We start from the raw sequence: 22,115 nt of genomic DNA on the forward strand, positions 1-22,115 counted from the left end.
TCACTTACGGAAATTGGAAATAACAGACTCACCAGTGGGACACTGAGATCACTGTTTTCCTTGGCTCCTTTCACCACACTGGACAGTGGGACGGGAGAGAAAAGCACTGGGACTTGATGACTTTGGTTTGTGTTCTCTTCTCTAGGCAGGATGGAAAAAGGGCTTAGGATTGAAAAAGGTAAGATTTGGGTGGGCAACATATGTTCACATTGCGAGTTCCTATCTCCTCCAAGTGGGAGGGAAAATGAAATCAATTCCTGGGCTGGAGAAAAGCCACAGAAAACACAAGGGAGAAAAAGAAAACACCTTCCAAGGCTCTTCTTCACTTTTGTTGCTGTTATTGAAGTCTGGTACTGGCATTCCTTTCCGGATCTCAAAGGGCAGTCATGACGTTAACCCTGGAATTGCGATAACACCAAAGAAAGGCATTTTCAAATGGCTTTTTTGTTTCATGGCTATGGCATCTGGATGTATGGCAAAATTGTTGTCAAATGGTACATACTTCTAATTTAACAAATGCTAGAAGGATCGTCCCCATCAGGGAAACGACAAAATAAAGGTATGAATGGGATCCACCTCCCTTGCTGTTTGACTCTGGTGAGCAGATGGGAATGTAAACTCTGAATGTTAAAATGGTAATATGGTTGTATGTCTCATGTTTTTGCTCACATGGTTGACTGTGGAATAAGGGAGACAAGAAAAAAAGGCAGTGTGTAAATGGAGATACACATTTCGTTTCTTGAAGCAGTTTTCAGTTTCTAGGTAACACTTGTGAAATTAGATACGTGGTCCATCAGATATCTGATGATGTCGGGCGTATGTGTGTATTTTGGAATGGGCCATGTGGGCTCTAAGACCCACGCGATAAACGAGGCTTCAGATAGCCTGGCTTGTCCCTTGCACGTGGGAAAGTGCTGTGTGGCCTTGCAGCTCTTGCGTTGCTGCTGCAAAGCAAAGCCTGTGGCTTCTTTGGAATGGGAAATGCACAGATCCTAAATGGCCCGCCTGACTCTGTGCTGAAACCTGATGTTGCTGCGCTGGGCTGTGTTGTCCTCGGCAGGAGCTGTGCTGACCTGCAAGGAGGCTCATTGAAGAGAACTGGGACTCTGGGACCTTTCCAGATGTAAGACACCCCTCCGTGAGCCCATCAACTAGGGAAACATCACATCTGCTGCTTTGTCGAAGTCACTTGCCCAGGGAAAGGTGCTTGTTCTCTGATGGGAGAACCTAACATGGAGCTGAGCATCGGCCCTTTATTTGTGATATCGGCTAGCTGCCTTCCTGGTAGGATTCCTGTCAGAAGCTGCAAGATGGGGAAGGACACAACACAGAGAATGTGACTCTTCCATCAGGCTATCTCCCGGCTATGGACTTGGGTTCTAATTTCCAGCTTACTCCCAGTTTGCCACAATGGACTGATAGCCCGCCTCTCCCTCCCTCACATTGGTGTTCCTGCCCACACCTTAGGAACTCAGTGGTTTGTTCAATGCAAGCATTCCCAGCAAGAAATTAATCCTTACAGCTGGCTCACGAAATAACTGCCTGAGGCAAAGGGGACATGCCTTATGGGAACCTGTGTAAAATTGCTTACTACATTTAGGATTTCATCCTGATGAATTCCTGTCCACCGAAGTCGAGTTCCATGGTAAAAGTTCTCCTCCGGGAGGGTTGGAAGAAAGATGTACAGCATAAGTTTCCACTAGTGTCCCAGGATTATTCCGCAAGGGAGCCCGGCCTCCTTTACATTTAAGAGGTTCGGCACCTGTAAAGTCGGTCACGTCTGGGAATTAAATGTGGGCCGTGAGTCTGTGTTTCCGTGAGCTGAATTAGACTCGCTCATTTGATCTAGAACTTTTTGTTTACATAGACCCAGAAAAACTTAGTGGGCCTCTATGTGTTTCGCTCCTAGGATCACCACGGTTACCTCGTCTACAAGGTCGGTGTGTGGGAGTCAGACTTTTGCGATTGTGGCTGTGACTGCTGTGCATTAGGAGAACCGCACCCACCTGGCCTGTGGCCATTCAGTGCTGCCCTGGCTACCTCAGCGTCCACATACTGCCGCTTTGGGATCCAAGTTCATGTAGCTTTTCCTCCTAGGTGGCTGCAGTCCGACTGTAAGTTCTATAGGACAGTGAAGAGCAATCACTTGGGCTTCCAGGATGGATGCCGGGATCCTCCTCACACATGTGTTTCTCATCGTGTTGGTGAAAGGTATGTGTTCTGTGCCCTCCCAGTTTGCATGTGGAGCTGTTAAATGGCAAATCCACTCTAACATTCTAATCCCCTTTGCGTTTGAATCCTTTCCTCTACATTAGGTCAATGTAAGAATATCCATTCCTATGGAATTTTTTCTCGGAATGTCTTGGAATTTTTTGAACCAAACGGAGCATGTGCACAGAAGCAAGACATCAACTGATGGAGAAAATGCTCTGGAGAATGGCAGTGTTGCATTTTGTTTTATACTATTAGAATCAAAGGAGAAAAGGTGAGGACAAGTGACGTGAAATTCATTGCTGGCAAATGAAGGAGGTGGGAGAAAACACAGCGGGGAAAATTCCGGGATTGGATAGAAAGTTCAATGGAGAGATACATACTTCCTTTACATTGGTGGGTACAGCACTGTTAGCCTTTGTCCTTAGCAGTAAACAGAGATGGTATTTGGGCAAGAACATCACGGTGAGGAGTTTCGTGGATTTGTGGCCTGGTGCCTCTTGTCGTTCCTGGGAAGGGTCTGTAAAACAAAAGGACTCTGACATTTCACAGGTACGTTATCCTAGATACATAAGATCAAGGGATGGTGCTCGCTTGAGGTACAGATTAGCCCTTTGCTAAAGAATCTCTAGGCCTTGTAGGCCACTACCTACCAGGATCTTCCCTTCCCAGTTAAGAATTTATGATGAGACCATTCTCTGTGGTTCCTTTGGGTCACTGAGTTTCTCTGGCCCTCAAGAATTCCTGCACTTTTGCCTTCTGGGCAGCCCCTCTCTGTCTCTCTCTCTGTCTGTCTCTCTCTCTCTCTCTCTCTCTCTCTCTCTCTGTATCCTTCCTTCCTTCCTTCCTTCCTTCCTTCCTTCCTTCCTTCCTTCCTTCCTTCCTTGCTTCTATCTTCCTTTCTTTCACATTTTTTTGCTTTCCGTTTTATATCCCTCATATGAGTGAAGTCATAAGGTTCTCGACTTTTTCTGTCTGACTTATTTCGCTTACCATAATAATCTCAAGATCCATCCTTGTTGTCACAAATGGCAGTATTTCATCTTTTCTTATGGCAGAGTTGTATTCCATTGTGTATATATACCACATCTTCTTTATCCATTCATCTATTGAAGGACACTTTGGTTGTTTCTGTGTCTTGGCCACCCAAAATAATGCTGCTATGAACATCGGAGTCCGTATACCCCTATCTTTATGCATAAATGTTTTCATATTTTTTGGGTAGATACCCAGGAGATGGATTGCTGCGTCATATGGTAATTCTATTCTTATTTTTTTTAGTAACCTCCACAGTATTTTCCATAGAGCCCGTACCAATTTCCATACACATCAAAAGTCTATGAGGGTTCGATTTTCTCCACAGCCTTTACAAAACTTGTTATTTGTGATTTTGATGATAGCCATTCTAACAGGTGTGAGGTGGTATCTCCTTTTGGTTTTGATTTGCATTTCCCTAATAGCTGGTGAATTTGAGCATTATTTCATATATTTCTTGGGCTTTGTGTGTCTTCTTGAGAGAAGTCCCTGTTAAGGTTCCCTGTCCATTTTTTCATTGGATAGTGTCATTTGTATTGTGGAGGTGTCCGTGTTTTGTATACATTTTGGATATTAGCCCCTAATTCGAAGGCCTGGTTTCCAAATATCTTCTCCCTTAAGGTTAGTTGCCTCTTTCTTTTGTTCATGGTGCTTTTGGTATGCAGAACTTTTTTTGTTCATTATACTTCCATTCGTTTATTTTAGCTTTGACTTCCCTTGCCTTTGAAGTCAAATTTGTAAAATCCTCTTTGAATCCAAGGTTCATAAGTTTAGTACCTATGCTTTCTTCTATGCAATTTATTATTTCAGGTCTTATGTTTAGCTCATGGATCCATTTTGAGTGAGTATTGGTATATGCTGACTGATTACAGTCTAGTTTCCTTCCTTTGTACGTGGCTTTCCAATTTCCGAGCACCATTTATTGAAGAGGCTTTCTTTTCTCCATGGTATGTTTTTGGCTCATTTGTCAAAAATTGTCTGCCCATGTTTATGTGGGTTTATTTTTGACTTTCCAATTCTCTGCCATTTGTCTGTGTGTCTTTTTCCTGTCAATACCATGCTGTTTTGATCATTGTCACTTTGTAGTACACGCTGAAGTCAGGGAGAGTGATACCTCCAGGCTAGTTCATTTTTCTTGGGATTGCTATGGCTGTTCGTGGTCTTTTGTGATTCCATACAAATCTGATGATTCGTTTCTTTTTTCAATTTATTGGGGTGACAATTGTTAGTAAAATTACATAGATTTCAGGAGTACAATTCTGTATTACATCATCCATAAATCCCATTGTGTGTTCACCACCCAGGATCAGTTCTCCTTCCATCACCATGTATTTGATCCCCCTTACCCTCATCTCCCATCCCCCACCCCCCTTATCCTCTGGTAACCACTAAATTATGGTCTGTGTCTATGAGTTCTTGTTTCTCATTTGTTTGTCGTGTTCTTTTGTTGTTTTTGGTTTATATATCACATATCAGTGAAAGCATAGGGTTCTCTGCTTTTTCTTTCTGACTTATTTGGCTTAGCATCAGACACTCAAGATCCATCCATGTTCCTATATCATCTTTTCTTACCGCCGTATAGTATTCCAGTGTGTATATATACCACAACTTCTTTATCCATTCATCTATCGAAGGACATTTTGGTTGTTTCCGTGTCTTGGCCACCGTAAACAAAGCTGCAATGAACAGTGGAGCACACCTGTCTTTATGCATAAATGTTTTCAGATTTTTGGTGTAGATACCCAGAAGAAGGATTGATGGGTCGTATGGTAATTCTATTCATAATTTTTGGAGGAACCACCACACTGCCTTCCATAACGACTGCACCAGTCTGCATTCCCACCAACAGTGTATGAGGGTTCCTTTTTCTCCACAGCCTCTGCAACGCTTATTACTATTTGTCTTGTTGATGATAGCCATTCTGATTCGGGTGACGTGATATCTCACTGTGGTTTTTATTTGCATTTCTCTGATGATTAGTGATGTTGAGCATTGTTTCATATGTCTATTTGCCGCTTTTATGTCTTCTTTGGAGAAATGTCTCTTCAGCTCGTCTGCCCATTTTTCAATTGGGTTGTTTGCTTTTTTGTTGTTGAATTTCATGCGTTCTTTGTATATTTTGGATATTAGACCCTTATCGGAGGTACTGTTTGCAAATACCTTCTCCCATTCAGTTGGTTGTCTCTATTTTGTCGTGTGTTTCTTCTTTTGTTACAGTATATATTGCAGTTCTGGAGTTTTTTTGAGTGGTTACCCTTAAGTTTATAGAAAAGAAAATTTGATATTTAGAGTATTCCATTTTCTGCAGCACGCTTACTTTCTCCATTCCCATATTCCAGGTAAGGCCTTTACTCTCCCCTTTTTTATTTTTTTGTTGCCACAAATTGTCCCTGTTGATGGTGGTCGAATAGCCTCCTTTAGTATTTCTTGTAGTGCAGGTCGTGTATTCGAAAATCCCCTCATGTTCTGTATGTCTGGAAAGGTCTTTATTCCTCCTTCATATCTAAAGGATATCTTTGCTGGATATATTATTCTTGGCTCATAATCTCTCTCTTTCAGTACTTTGAATATTTGATTCCACTCCCTCGTGGCTTGTAGAGTTTCTGCTGAAAAATCTGATGATAAAATAATGGGCTTTCCTTTGTAAGTTACCGTCTTCTTTTCCCTGGCTGCCGGTCCACGGTTGAAAATGTTCCATATACACTAGAAAAGAATGTGTTGCCTGGTGTTGTAGGATGAAGTGCTCTGTAAATGTTCATTATGTTAATTTGGTCTAATGTGTCATTAAGGCTGATATTTCCTCACCGATTTTCTGTTTGGATAATCTTTTTAAGCCTGTCAATGCTGTTCTTGGGTCCCCTACTATAGTTGTGCTTTTGTGATTTCTCCCTTTCGTTCTGCTAGGAGTTGCTTTGTACATTTTGTTCTTCTCCAATTGAGGGTATACATATTGACAAGTATGTCTTCTTGTATTGTCCCGTTCATCATTATGAAATGTCCATCTTTGTTCTTGTTACTTTTTTATCCTGAAGCCTGTTTTGTCTCATATAAGTATGACTACTCCTGATTTTCTCTGGCGACCATTTGCTTCGAGTATCATTTTCCACACTGTCACTTTAAGTCTGTATCTGTCTTTGTAGCTGAGATGTGTCTCTTGTAGGCAGCATAAGGTTGGGGATCATTTTCTCATCATTCCGCTACTCTGTCCCTTTGTATGGGTGAGTTCATTCCATTGACATTTAGGGTGACTATATTGATACATGAGGATTTCCTATTTCCATTTTAACTTTTATTTTGTGTTTACACAAAATAATGTCTACATTATTTCATAGTCTACATTGTTTCATTGCCTTTTGTTCCTGTCTGTTATTTTAGTGTGGTGGTATTCTATGATTTTTCCCGGTGCTTCCTCTTTTTTCATGTTACATGTCTCAGTTCTGGATTTGTTTGAGTGTTATCATTAAGTTTACGTAAAAGAAAGTTTTGTATATATAGTATAAAAAGGGCTTTCTTATTTCTGTCCCTTCCTGACTTTCCCTTACGTGTGCTACTTCCAAGACAAAACTGATCAGCAATGTAAAACAGTGGAAAAGAAACATGCACAGAGATTCTGTGTAAATTGACAAGAGTTTTTATTCCCACTAGCTTCATCGACATAACTTTTCAAATCGAGTAATATCTCGCCTAAAGAGATAAAAGTTGAAAACAACTTTATTCTTCATTAGACCAGCTCCCTAAAAGACACATTAACTCTTCCTCGAAAAGTACCAAATGACGTTTATCAACCCCTATATCTTTTGAACAATTTGTCTTGGAAACTGTGCCTTGCAGTGTCCGGAAACCATTAGATCAACGCTCTTACCCAAACCTAATCACACTCTTCCCCCACAATATGTCTTTTGCTTAGATACCCAGGAGAGGGATTGCTGGGTCCTATGGTAATTCTATTCGTAATTTTTTGAGGAACCTCCACCCAGCCTTCCATAGTGGCTGCACCAGTCTGCATTCCCACCAACAGTGTATGAGGGTTCGTTTTCTCCACAGCCTCTCCAACACTTGTTGCTATTTGTCTCGTTGATGATAACGAGTCTAACTGGGGTGAGGTGATATGTCATCATACTTTTTATTTGCATTACTGATGATTAGTGATGCTGAGCATATTTTCATTTGTCTATTGACCATTTTGCACGTCTTCTTTGGAAACATGTCTTCAGGGCCTCTACCCATTTTTTAACTACATTGTGTTTTTTTCTGTTGTTGTATAAATTCTTTATACGTTTTGGATATTAGCCCCTTATGGAGACATTGGATTGTTTCTTTTTTGGTTGTTGTTAAGTTGTACGAGTTCCCTCATCGGTGGTGTTGTTTACAAAAAAACCTTTTCCCATTCGATCGGTTGCCTCTTTCTTTTGTCGATGGTTTATTATGCTGTACAGATGCTTTTTAGTTTGATACAGTCCCATTCATTTATTGTCGCTTTTAGTTCCCTTCCCTTTGGAGTAAAATGCATAAAATGTTCTTTGAACTGAAGGTCTATATGTTCGGTACCTATGTTTTTTTCTATGCAGTATATTATCTCAGGTCTTCTGTTTAAGTATTTGATCAATTCTGACTTAAGTTTGGTACATGGTAACAGACAGTGTAGTTTCATTCTTTTACAGTTTGCTTTCTTTCCAATTCTCCCAGCACCATTACATTTATCCATAAACACATAGGTGCTCCACTGTTCATTGCAGCTTTATTTATGGTGGCCAAGACATGGAAACAACCAAATGTTCTTCAATAGATGAATGGGTAATGAAGGTGTGGTAGATATGCAGAATGGAATACTATTCTGCCATAACAAAAGTTGAAATAGGTCCATTTGTGACAACATGGATGGATCTTGAGATTATAATGCTAAGCGAAATAAGTCAGACATAAAAAGTAGAGAACTATATGATTTCACTGATATGTGGTATATAAAACTAAAAAGAACAAAAGAACAAGACTAACAAAGAAGCATAAACTCATAGTCACAGATGATAGTTTAGTGGTCATCAGAGGTAAGAGAACAGGGGTCTGGTAGATGACGGTGAAAGGAATGAAATACATGGTGATGGAAAGAGAACTGGCTCTGGATGGTGAACACACCATGTGATATATAGAAGATTTATTATAGAATTGTACACCTGAAATGTATGTATCTTTGCTAACAGTTGTCACCCTAATAAAATTTAATTTAAAAAATTAAGTAAATTAAAATGTGTGTGTGTCTGTGTGTGTGTGTGTGTGTCTTTTGCTCTGCCACCTCTAGACTGCCTTAAGGTTCTGCCCAGGTATTGCGCTACCTGACTGTTAGGTAATAACATCATCTTGCTCATCAAGTTGTTTGTCTGGTTTTTAGGAAGTAACGTGAGAAGCAGAATCACCAGTGCTGTACACCATGTGACAGTGGGCTGAGACTGGATCCTAGGACCATTACCAAAGGGTATTTGTGAACCACACACTGACTGAAGGACCACAGGTATAATCCCAGGAACCCAGTTACCAATCCAGGGATTTAAACGTGCAATAAGTGAGCAGAAAAGTAAACAAAAGATGGTTAAACCTAAGTAATCTATGGCAGTGTGTAAATGCCTTGTTTACCTGACACATAATCCAGATGCACAGGAGGAACAGATGAATCCCAGTATGTGTACAAAAATGTATTAAAATCCTTAGTATCCGTTTCTGTCATGGCCAAGTTTTTGACATGCATTGTCCACGAGCGGTAACCCGGGGCAGTGTGTTCACAACGTTTCTGGAAGCATTAGAAAGATAGCAGGGGGAAGGAAGAAGACAGATCGGGCTCCTGTCTTCGACGACCGTAGGCCCAGGGCTTTGGAGGCTCTGTGGCCCAGAGGGGAAAACCTCACCCTGCAAAGCAGGACCCCAAATCAGTGCGCATGCTCGTTGGTGCGCGTGCTCGTTGGTGCGCATGCGCCGTGCAGAAGTGGCAGTTGCTGCGCAAGCGCACTGGTGTTCGCATTGTGCGAGCAGAGCTGGGACGGAGGAGGTCGTGTTCCTTCCTTCTCGATTCTCTGTGGCCGCTTGGGACTGAACGGGTAGGTCCCTAGATGAGTGCTCCAAAGGTGTGGAAGGACGAGGGAGTGGGGGGACAGCCGCGGGCTTCCGTGGAGACGGGGCTGCTTCCTGTGGCTCCGAGGGGGAAGGTCCTCGAGGTCGTCGTCTCTCCCCTCGCTCGGGTCGTGGCCGCCATGGCCCCTGTGGTCCCGGTGGGAGCGGGCCGAGGGGGTAGTGGCTGGTGGGCCGTGGAGGGGAGGGGTGAGATGAGGACGGCAGTGCAGGGCCGTGATTTCAGTGGGGGGGGGGCTGGCGGCCCCTGGAGCAGCCCCGGGAGCCCGAATGCGGAGCCCTCCGTGGGGCCCGGGCCGGGGCTGGGCGGGCTGTGAGGCAGGGCCTAGAAATGGGCCCGCGGTAGGACTGCCACTGGGTCCCCGAGACGTGCCGTGTACCAGGCGGGTGCCGCGGGAGAAGCGGGCCCGTGGGGCTGGGTGGCAGCCCGTCGCCTGGGCCTTGTGGTCAGAAAACCGCACAGGCGGCCTGGCCAGACTTGAGCCTTCCTGTGTGTTCCAGCCCCACTTTATTGAAGCGGGAAAATGGGCCTTGTCGGTGGCCGTGGGCCCAAAGCAGCGGTCGCGGGAGGATGAAGGGTCTAGCAGGGTTTTCTTCAAGGTCTTACCGATGGGGAATCGGGGTCTGGAACCCAACCTGGTGTGTGGTCCCGTGCTTACGGCGGTGCTACTGCCAGCTTGTCCATCAAATAGACGGATTTACCAGCCCTTGTGTTTGCTGTGACCGGAAAGCCTGTGCCCTGCACTGACCCTGAGACGTATTTTGAAAATGTTTCGAACTTTAAAAACGAATTACATTAATGTTTAGCTTCTGGTGTAGAATGCCATGATCAGGTATCCACAGTATCCCTGAGGTGGTCTCCCAAATGGTTCAGTGTGTGGTCGGAGGGATAGTGGATGGGGGGAGGGGGGTTCACAGTATGAGGGATATAAATGATGAACGTCTAAGTATTACCTTTTTTGTACACCTGAAACTAATAAATAAATTAATTAATTTAAAAAAAAAAGAGAAAACTTTGCATCACGATCACCATAGAAAAACCTAGTATCTGTTGCCAAAAATATGTAAGGTGACTAATATAGATAAAAATACAACAAAGACAAACAAAAACAAACAAACAAAAAAAAAACGAATTACATAGAACATAGCCGTGCAAATAGTACCGCTAACCTCTTATGTGAACTTTTCAAGTCACCTATTCTGCTTTCAGTGTGAAGTATGAGTAAGCTTGTGAGATCCCCATCCCTATGGAAAGTCCTACTGCAAGATGAAGAGGCTTCGGAGCCAGTTGGACCTGTGGTTGTGAGTGCTTTAATGTTCCATGTTTTCTCTTACCACACGTGTATGTCCTCAAAGTTCTATTGAACGACTATAGATGCAGTGAAAAATGTTTCCGTGTCGTGAAGACGAAGGAAACATTGATCCAGGAGGAATCCATGCTGGCATTGCCAGTGGAAACACAGCCTATGACTTCTTTCTCAAGCTTGTTCCCCACAGACTGTGCCCATCCATCCCAGCGGAGAGTGAAATCGCTTCTCCCGTCCTTGTGAGCAGCTTCTCTGGGAGTGGCCACAGTTTGGGAAGAGTCAATTCATCAGGAATGAGACTATAGAATCGTGCTTTTAAATGTATTTATGGTTATTTACGATTATTGTATATGTTTGTATCGTTGGCATGTATTAACATAAATCCTTTCCTTTGCCCACATGCACACACCCCTGGGTAGGGCCAGCTACCCAGTGATGAACAACCTCCACAAGTGGAGCCACCAACTGAGAGTCAGGAGATTACACCTGGGCAAGACAATGAAGATGAAGGAGTACCTGAGGGTCAAGGTAAAGGGAAAGGGAGGAAGAATGCCCTTGGGGGAAAGGGGTCGGTGTGTCTGGTGTATTGTGACATAGCGGAACTGTGGATGGAAACCATTGAAAGGCATCTCAAACATTCCGTGCAAATGGGCTGAAAATGTGAACAGAGTATAGTTTCCAGCCTCTTGCACTCTTTCAGTATAATGACTTTTGTCGTTTTCTGCAAGATTTCTTTTGTGTGTGCTTGAAAAGACAGCCAGTCTACATCAGAGGAAACTGTGTAATTTTCACTACAAAAATGTACATTCGTCCACTCGTTTAATTTGTTCTTCTTAGAACTTGGTTGAATGGCTTCTCAGTCATTGCATCAAAAGTGTAAGCAACTTTTATGAGCGTGGGCAGAGTGCCAAGTCAGCATATCCTATAACACATGAAGTAAAACCGATTTGCATCAGGAAAGTAGCTACCTTTTAAGATGAGGAAACTGAGGCTACGTCAGCACTCGACTCACTGACACAGAAGTCATACTTCATTCCAAGCTTTGTGGGCTCCTGTCATCTGTGTTGGTGTACGAAGTAGTGAATGATTTTGTATCAAATGCTACATTGTCAGATGTGTCTGTATGGTCACGTAGCTCATTGCTGCCATCAAAATAGATGCAGTTCAATGGAGCAGCATAGACTCCTGAAATGAGTTCAGAGAACGATGTCCGCTGTATGCCCTGATTCTATGTTTTTGTTATGGTAGTTTGGTAATAGCTGGACAATTCCGAATTCTGGCACATAGGTAATGATACGAGTGTGACTTTTAAAAAGTGATGTAAAAGGGGTTTAAATAGTTTTAACATTAGGAAATGCAAAAAATACCTTAAAATTATTATGAAACAGAAATTACTTCTTCTAACTCTATAGTATTTTCACCAAACACTTGTAGTAAGTTATTTACATGAATCAGGTCACGGATTCTTGTCCGAATTCTCTGTTGAGAGGTTTCCGCAGTATGACTGACACTACAGTCCATTCATTTCTTTCCACTCTACTTTCCTTCATCTCACTGTGAGGCAGATGTTTTGATGTTTATCACTAATAATTTGTTTTTATTTTTCCTCCTTTTCTGAATGGGACTCATTTATCGAAATGAGGGCCCTGCACGTAAATATAACTAGTTATTTTGAGATAGTAAGTTTTGGATTATTGTAGTAAGCGGATGAGGTCACTACCATAAGAGTTTTTATAGGCCCCCAAATGCACTCAGTTACACCTGCGGTAAATCACGTTTCATTGTAATCACAACACCATCGAAGGTGTAGGCCTCAGACTTCCTGGACAGAGCTGAGGCTCTCTATTCTTAGTACTAGATTGCAACATACGGGAAATACAGATGTCTGTGCTTTATCTTCAGACTGTCATTTAAAATAAGGTTTCATATTACAGGAAAACAAAGATACGCAGTGCATCTTTACGTCACACTTCTTCTCCCAAAAAATACAGGCTTTTATTGCTATCAGCTGGAGGAATGATGATTTTAATTTACTTGTTTATATGCCATGGACATTGGTCAAAAGGAGAACTTTTTTTTCTTCTTAAGATCCTGACCCAGAAGCTGATCTCCAGGACCTGGCTCTTGCTAAGACGGGTCGTGAGGGCAAAGTCCAAGGGGAGAGTGTACCAAATTTACAGCCCTTTCAAATGCCAGCAGCAGGTATGTTATCCATTAAAAATGCAACTTGTGTGTTTTCTTCGCAATCCCATCTCCGATACTATAGAGGTACCATGCTGTAACGTTAATAGAGTCATATATAAAGATCACTTGTAATAGAGTTCTGCCGCAGGGACCTGACTGCCTGACTTACAGACTGTCAGAGATAGAAACAAATGATGTCAAAGCTATATTAAATTATAAAATACAAAAACACATTGTTACCTTTGAGTATATGTCCTATCACTAACAGCAGATAATTTTCAGATTCTTTTATAATTCCTGCTTTTAAGAAACACGTGAATGTATTTGTCATCAATATCAGGTTGTCTGAAATATGCTGAGGCACTGAAGTAGGTTCTAGTACCAGTTCTAATATCTCGTGTGTTTCTCTGGGACAATCTCATAACTTCAAAAACACCTTTACTCTTTTATAAATAGTGAAATCAAGTCAGATACATTAAAGTCATTACCAAAGGTGATTTTTGCCTTCTCTCGTACTCTTGAATAGAATACAGAGAATTCAAAGTTGCTTCTTTTTCATGACTTAAAATAACCCCCAGGCGAACAATCATCACTAATGTGTCTTTTGGATCAGAAATTAATAGGAGACCCGGTGTTACATTGTATCATATTATGTTCTGTTCTGTTGTATTCTATTCTATTTTATTATATTACATCACATTATATCATGCAAGACCAGCTCTTATAGAAAAATGAGACCAGGTCTTATATTAACTTTTGGTCCAAAAGACACCTTAGAGATGATTTTTCGGCAAGCTCTCATTTTCAGGGAAACACGGTACGAGAAACTATCATCTTGAGTCACATATTCAGATCTGAGTAGAGACTTCATAGTTAATAAGATAATCAGTAAACACTTCCCTTGAAGTTCCTTTTTCTTTATGGAGACCCGCAGGGATTCTGTGCAAGTGTGTTCTTCGGGCTTTTAAAATAATTGCATATTAAATCTTTTGCCCAATGAAGCCTCACATGACGGTGTCATGAAAAGGCAAGAGGAAGTCTCTTTTCTGGTTTCTGTGTCCGGTCCAGTAGAGAGAATGCAGACAAGCACTGATGCTCCAGGCTGGAGTGAGTGAGATACCTGTGCTGAGCGTGCTCAGTCACCACTGTCAGTTATTGACTGACTTTCCATTACACATGTATGGACCACGTGGTATGGTCACCTGTAACTATGCCACATGTGACATGTTGGTACTTTCCGTCTCGCAAAAAAGAATTATTATGATTTGAAGTTCAAGGACTATAAGCTTAATAAATTCAGAGTAGTCAACTTAAGGCTGTTTACTGGTCAAATGGAAGCTGTTCTCCAGAAAAAGGTCAGGCAAAGAGTGAGGGTGAGGACTCGGAGGGTGCTGACCGTCAAAGGCAAGATTTTCCCAATCTCCAGCGGATTGATGTGCTGGAAGCAGTTATGAGACCCAATTAGAATGCAAGTTGTTTGGTTTCCGACTTTCACAATACAGAGATGACATTTCTGTAGAGCTCGCATGAAAAGATTTTTGAATGGTAGTTCAGACCCCAAATGCCTGACTGCCTGACTCCTACTCTGTCACTTACAGAAACGGGTTGGGGCAAAGATATCTTGAACTATAAAATTTGAAAAACTGTTCTCAGTTTTTGGTATATATAGTTTAACCAACAGCAAATAATTTTCTGATTCTTGTATACTTCCTTCTTTTAACAGATACATAAGCATTTGAAATACTTTTCAGTTTGTGTAACATATGCTGAGATAAAGAACTAGTCTCTAGTATCAGCTTGAATATAACGTGTGGGATTCTGGGAGAACCCCTTAACTTCTAAACCGATAGCTCCTCTTACATACATAGTAAATTCAAATCCAGATGTACAAAAGTCCTTCTCAATGTTGGTGTTTGTGTTCTCTAGTTCTCTTGTATGTAACACATAGAATACAGAGATATTCTGTTCTTCCATGACTTATTTATAATAGTATAACATCTTGAGAGACATTTCAGGATTTCATTGCAACTAAGATGATGAGTAAACAGTATTACCTGACCTTTAACTTTTTTCCTTTCTTTTTTTTTTTCGGTATTCAGACCTGTATACTTGCTCTTCGATTCTGACAAACTTTGAATTCTTCTGGCTCTTAGAACATAATTGCACTTTAAATCCTTTTCCCCAAAGGGCCCCAAATGCCTAAATTGAAAAATGGCACGAATTTTCTAGTTGCTAGGTTCTATGTCTGATCAGGAAGAGAGAATGCAAGCAGTCACGGGTGTCCAGGCCATTGGGAGTGAGAGCCCTGTGTTAAGCACGCTCCCTGTCCCCGCTGTCAGTCTAAGTGAGTTACTGTCGGGAATGAAAATGTGCGAACTGTGACATTATCACCTGTAAGCATATCAAACGTGTCATAGTGTAAGTTCGTGCACCCAGCAATCAATTGATAACATTTCAGGCTCAAAGACTACAGCCTTAATAATTTCTGAGTAACCAATTAAGTATGCTTAGTCCTAAAACTTGCAGCGTTTTTTTTTAAATATCACGATTATGTATTTGTGGTGTGGCGGTTTCTACAATGTGCAGATTTAACAATGATTGCTAGAAGGAATCAATAGATTCCTAAAAGAAAGAAATGCACAGAGATAGTATTAGCCAAAAGGATTATGGAAAAAATCTGAATCGTGTTTATTATCATAGAGAATGCTGTACAGAGTGTCCTAAATTCCCTTACTTCTTTGTCCCATAGTATGAATTGCAAAGAGAAAGAGCAAGGGAATGGTATGACTTGCCTCTAACAGGGTCTGATACGTGCATTCTTTGTCCCTTTGTCACTTCTTACATATGTGTTGCATTACTCAGTTCTCATATTCCATTAAATAATAAAAATATTCATAATTAACGAAAGACAATGCAACTGCCATTTTCACAGTCACATTATGATATTTTTAGTGTGGAACATAGAGTAATTACTAACTAAAGGTTACATGAAAATATCAGTGAAATATCTTTATGTAAAAAATGGCACATCACGATTTCTACCTGTTGTTTATAATACACTTTCAAATTTTCCCTACATTAGGGTAGTGGAAAACAATAAATACAAACGTTACGTAATATATGAATACCAGGGAAGTAGGAACGTCCCTATGAGTAAAAACTGTCAACTCGGGAATCGTTAAATCCAGGGAATATCATGTCATCAGTAAAGCAACGAGCCTGGGCTGTCAGGTTCACTGCTCACAAATGCCCTTCCTAAAATTTCCTCTGCTGAGGATGTTCCTATAAAATGTTAGAATATGCGTTTTCATGTCTCAAAGGACAGTGAAGGCCCCAAGACTGTTTTTGACTCTATGAGATGATTGCATGTCACGTGGCCATCACTTGATTGGGACAGGTGACCGATACAGACTGGAGCGCCGCATTGGAGCTCCGGATTAATTCCACAGGGCATTCCCTGGTCCTAACACTGGAGGATAGAACTGAAGACGAAGCCAGTCTCGAGGTGGCTTCTTCTCTATGTCCTTAGTTGTTGGACTTTGGTTTATCTAGATTTCAGGAGATTCTCAATGATGGTTGTTCTATAGCTCAGTTGTTATTTTGATGTGGTCATGAGAGGACGCAAGCACAGTATTTACCTACAAGATCATCTCTACTGGAAATCCATGAAAACGTTTTCTTATAAGGGCCTGACCTGGAGATTGATCCCCAGGACCTGGCTCAGCCGAACACTGCGGATGAGGGCAGTGATGGTCCTGACGCCATGGAGGACATTTTACCAAAACTAGAGTCCATTTATATGCCAGAAGCAGGTACGTTACTCATAGGAATACAATGTTGGGGGTTTCTGTTTTTCACAAGCACACTGGTACGAATATAGAGATAACGTAGTCTAGCATTAGTAGAGCTCACCTACAAGGATGTTTGAAGGGTGTTTCAGGCCCCAAAGGCCACACTGCCAGACTTATAGTCTGTCAGCTACAGAAACGGTTTGAAGCAGAGCTGTATCGAATTTTAAAATATGAAAACCTTTTCTTATTTTGTGCATTTGTACTTTGACCAATGGCTAATATTTTTTTAACAAGCCTGTATAAATCAGTGTGTATGAAATATGCTGAAGGAGTGAATTAGGTTTTTGTAGCAGCTTTAATGTAATTGTGTGATTCTGGGGTAGCCCCTTAACTACTGAACGGTTCTTTACTCTTACATCAATCATCAATTCCAATCAGACATACAAGCAATCATTTTCGGTGCTGGCTTTTGTGTTCTCTAGTTCACTTGTATTCACTACAAAAATAGAAAGATACTCTGTTTTTCATTACTGATTCCTAACAGTGTATCATCTTGAGTCAAATTTCAAGATTTCATTGCAACTAAGATGATGACTAAATAAGTTGATGAATAAATACTCGACTTGAATTTTTGTTCTTGTTGTCCCTTTCGGGAGAACTGAATACTTGTTTTTGGATTCTCTCAAATTGTGAATTCTTCTGCATTTAAATTTTTTTCTGCAATAGAGCCTCAGATGGCTGAATAATGAAATGGCAAGAATTTTCTAGTTCCTAGTTTATCTGTCTGTTGATGTAGAGAGAATGCAGGCACTGAGGGATGTCCCATTGGATGTCAGTAAGATAGCTCCGCTAAGGAAGCTCACTGTCACCGTTGTTAGGCTATGATAGTTATTGTCGGTAATAAAAGTATGCAAACTATGATATGATCACCTCCAACCATATCAAATGTGTCATACATGTGTTTCTGCCTTCGCAAAGCGATTGTTTGCATTTCAAGTTCAAAGACTATCACCTTAATAATTTCTGAGTAATCAACTTAGTATGCACACGTTTGCAATTGATAACCTTTTCTATTAGGGCCTGATGTGGAAAGTGATGTCCCGGACCTGGCTCAGCCGAACACTGGGGATGAAGGCAGCGAAGGTCCTGATGTCATGGAGGACATTTTACCAAAACTAGAGTCCATTTCTATGCCAGAAGAAGGTTTGTTCCTATGAGAATACACTTTACAAGGTATCTGTTTTCCACAAGCACAACTTTAACGATGTTGAGGTAACATACTGTAACTTTAATAAAGCTCAGACCTAAATATTTTTGCCGAGTAATTGATAGGCCAGCTGGCTGTCTGCCTGACTTACGTTCTACCATATACAGAAACGGTGTGTGTCAAAGCTAATTGAATTATAAAATGTGAAAGCCTTTTGTTACTTTTCATCATTTGTGCTTTGACCCACCGCTAAAAATTTTCAGAAGCTTCTATAATTTTAGCCTTTATCAAATACATCATGCATTTGACATAAATGTCGTTTGGTGTGAAACAAGCTTTGGTTCTGAAGTACCAGCTTTAATGTAATGTGTGAGATTAACCCCTTAACTTCTACACGGTTCCTTACTCTAATATAAATGGTGAATTCAAATCAGATACATATTAATAAAAACCATTTTCTGTGCTGTTTTGTTGTGTTCTCTAGTTCTCGTGTATGTATTACATAGAACACAAAGACATTCTGTTTTTCATGACTTATTTATGATTGATGACGTATCACCTTGTACCAAATTTTAAGATTTCACTACAACTAAGATAATGAAATAAGTCCACTTTATGTGTCTGTTTCTGTACAGGGACCTGTATGCATGTGCTCAGTTTCTGTCAAATTCTGACTTCTTCTGACTCTACAAAAACAAATAAAATTTAAATCTTTTCCCCCAGAAAGCCTCAAATGACTGAGTCATGAAATTGCCAGAAATAGTCTAGTTTCTATTTTCCGTGTCTGATCCAGGACAGAGTGTTCATGCAGTTTCCGATGACCGGGAGGCTATGCGTAAGATACCTGCGCTAAGCGTGGTCTCCTTCATCACCGTCATTCTTCGTGATTCCCTCTAATACGAATGTGGAGACTAGGATATAATCACCTCTAACCGTATCAGCTGGGGCATGGTATACGTTTCTGCGTCGAAATGTCAATTGATAAGATTTGAAGTTCAAAAGCCTATATACTTAATAATTGCTGCGTAATCAACTTAGGTATTACTGGTCGCTTACATTTATAACATCTTTTAAGGGCTTGATCCGGAAGATGATCTCCAGGAACTGGCTCCGCCGAGGATTGACCGAGAGGGCAGAGATGGTCCTGATGTCACGCAGGAGCTTGTATCTGAGCTAGAAACCATTCACATGCCGGAAGCAGGTATGTTGTGTAGTAAGAGTCCTATTTATCCGTTTACCAAATCTCTGACCAAGAATTCGAGAGCTTTTGAATTTCAAGACAGCATTTTATATTTTGGGAAGAACTTGCCTCCCATTAGTCTTCTAAACCTTTATACTGTACATTTACTGAAGCATTTCATTAGAATATTTACATTAAGAGAGTTTTCTGACTACTTCCAGGCGCCTCTAAGACATAGCGAAAATGTGTTCATAGGCATAACATAGCCTAGTAATGTACGTGTTATTACATAGCTACGAAATTGCTTGAGCAACCAATATCAAAGTTCAGGAAAAAAAACCACAGCAGAGTAAACCAAACAGACAGGATGTGAGATACGTAATAAAAGTGTAAATCCTTAGGAAAAGGAAACATAATTTCACTAGTGAATCAAAAAGTTGGTTCTTCTGAATAGTATTTGTGAAGAAATTAAGCATCGAAACTAAGGACACTGAAAAACTTTTGTGAAGACTGTCCATGAGTCACATGATCTTGAAGAATGTGGAAGTGATCCAAGTACACAGGTTAGAGAATATGATTGAGACACTAACAGATATTGATTGTTTTATATAATTGAAAGCGAATACATTCTTGACCTCTAAAGTAATATTTTCAAAATATGAATGGAATGGTGGCTATTCTAGGAAAATATATGTTATTTAATATATCGTAGTAATACTCGAATATCTGAACATCACAGATATCATGGGAGTGCTGAGGAAATTCATCAGACTTGTCCCTCAAAAGATTTTACTTAAGACCATGGAAGCACATGCTTGAAAATTGATGAGAATAGATGTTGAAGCATTCTCCTCACAAAAGATAATTAACTATGTGAGGTGTTGGATGTGTTAATTAGTTCCGTTTATCTTGGTAATCATTCCACAATGTATAGATACATCAAATCACCATGTTTTATACTTTAAATGTATACAATCATATTTATTACTTTTTCCTCAATAAAAATTTACGGAGCAATTTTTTTGGAAGAAAATTTACCTCCTAGATAGCTTACTCTTGCTCTCATTCTTTTTCCTTATTGCTCCCTCTCTTCATTCTTTAATTCTTATTATTCTTGCTTTTTTTTTTCTATTCCATACTCCTTCGCATATATGTTCTTCACATTTTGGTGTCAGAAATGACGGTAGTGACTTAAAACTAGTGTGACCGTATAATTTATTATATAAACTGAAACGCTTTCAAGTGTGGAAAAGACATTATTTATTGTTACGGTTGGACTACGGGAGAAAATGGGGACACATTAATACCCCACTTACGCAATCACACAATAGCTAAAATGGCCCAAAGATACGTTTTTCCATTCCTGCAACAGAGAGAAAACACAAATGTAGTACTGGACTTTCAGTTTACTTCACTTAAGCAGTAACCAATGTGACATTACTGTTTTAAGTATGTTATGCTCAGTAAATTATTTCAGTCAAAGCAGTTAATTGATACGTTCTTGTAAATTTCTTTCATCTCTTAGGATTTATGGGGTGTTGCTTGCATTTTTAGCAAAAGGATACGCAATATTTCCTTTCTGTTTAAAACATCCATTTCAAATTTTCATTTTGTGTCATGTTCTGTACAGAAACATTGATTTCATTTCCTTGCACCAATAGAAAGAGTCGTGTGCTTAAAACTAGTGGTAAACGATCTGCTTTGAAGTCTTTTTTATGAAACCTGAGCTGCAGTGCTCTTTGTACACCTTCAATGTAATCTCAATGACACTCTACTAAGTTGTGTTCCCACGTGTCATGTTTATCGTGCAGGGGAAGGGGAAGCACAGGATTAAGGAAGATGAGGTGAAAACATGAAAACTACCACGTGGGATATCTGTGAAAATTGCCTCAGTAAAGGTTTTTTGGTTTCCCCGACGAACAATACCAATCTTTTCTTAAGTGCATGTCTAAGTGTTTGATACTATTGAGAATTGTATTGTTTTTTGAAATTTTACATCCTGATTGAAGTTGTATATACAGATATATCTGCGCATTGGTATTTCTCCAGCAACCTTGCAAAATCTGCTTATGAATTCTGAAAGCTTATGTTAGATCCTTTTGGAATTTCACCATGCACAGTCAGATCATTTGGGAGTACGAGCAGAGTTTTGTCATCTTTGAAACATGTTGTCTTTTTTTCCCTTTTCACATATTACAACACTGGACAGAGACAGCCAGTACGGTGTGAATAGAAGCGGTAATACTGGGCCATGTTTCTCTTGTCTTTGATAGGAAATGCAGAAGTTCCACACTTCGCCAAGTTACTGTGAAGCAGAGGAAGTTCCACTGCAGTCCTGGGTTGCTAACAATATATATCTTCAATAAATGTTGACTTTTCATCAAACACTTGTGCATTTATTGAGATAATTGAAGGATGTGCTCCTGCAACAGTCTGTTAATGTCCTGAATTACACAGGAAAGTTCCTATGTTTAAACCAAGGTTGCCTTCTTACGGCGGTAAATTGGGCCATGGTATATTATTTTTACCAATAATCTACACATTAGTGTCATGTGTTTAGGATGTTCGTGTATGACCTCCTGAGTGACTAGCGTGTGCTTTTAGGTCATGCACTTTGGAATCACGGTTACACTAGATGCCTCCAGTGAATTGGTCTGTACAAACTCTTTTAGTCTCTGGCAGGGAACGCAGTGCAAGGCTGGGAGGAGTGTAGCGCCAGCTTTCCCTTGTTCCACTGTTTCTGGATTTCATCTCTCTTGTTAGTACTGGACCCCACTAACAGGTGAGTGACAGGGAAGCTCCAGGTCCCCATCCCTTCAGCCTGGGTGAGGTGCCGTCTTCCCCGCAAGATACCTCTAGTGGTGCTGTGGCTCTGAAAGCACCTGCTCCCGTTTCTGTGATGATGTTAGTCTCCCACACACACTAAGTTACACGTCATGTCTCTGTTAAGTTGCCTGGATAATTTCTATCTGTGCCCCGTGGTGGGGAATGGCCTGCCCGATCCTTCAGCTGTGTCCAGTTATGGCAATACATCCGTGTAATGAGTTCTATACTAATCCCATGAATAATGATAACTCACATTT

General features: G+C 40.7%; 1 protein-coding gene across 17 annotated transcripts in view; it reads left to right on the forward strand.

The window, feature by feature from the left end:
• Positions 1-21,417, forward strand: part of LOC308494348 (uncharacterized protein) — a 38,359-nt gene extending 16,942 nt beyond the window's left edge. Inside the window, exons 3-12 of one of the 17 annotated variants that reach the window (XR_013992912.1) lie at positions 1,910-2,211; positions 2,316-2,485; positions 8,633-8,752; positions 10,574-10,665; positions 11,090-11,198; positions 12,759-12,872; positions 16,541-16,666; positions 17,723-17,878; positions 18,928-19,053; positions 21,306-21,417. Coding sequence is in view for 16 of the 17 variants with exons in the window: in XM_081042066.1 (XP_080898192.1) it covers positions 10,582-10,665; positions 11,090-11,198; positions 12,759-12,872; positions 16,541-16,666; positions 17,723-17,848; positions 18,928-19,298 (930 nt within the window). In the remaining variant the exon portion in view is untranslated. Of the gene's footprint in view, positions 1-1,909; positions 2,212-2,315; positions 2,486-8,632; positions 8,753-10,573; positions 11,199-12,758; positions 12,873-16,540; positions 16,667-17,722; positions 17,879-18,645; positions 18,877-18,927; positions 19,429-20,843; positions 20,926-21,305 lie in introns of those variants that run through there. The other 16 variants (XM_081042071.1, XM_081042070.1, XM_081042064.1 and 13 more) reach the window with 16 other exon arrangements.
• Positions 21,418-22,115: the final 698 nt, after the last annotated feature.

The sequence above is a fragment of the Rhinolophus hipposideros genome (genome assembly GCF_964194185.1).
Source record: "Rhinolophus hipposideros genome assembly, chromosome: X".
NCBI classification, from domain to species: domain Eukaryota; kingdom Metazoa; phylum Chordata; class Mammalia; order Chiroptera; family Rhinolophidae; genus Rhinolophus; species Rhinolophus hipposideros.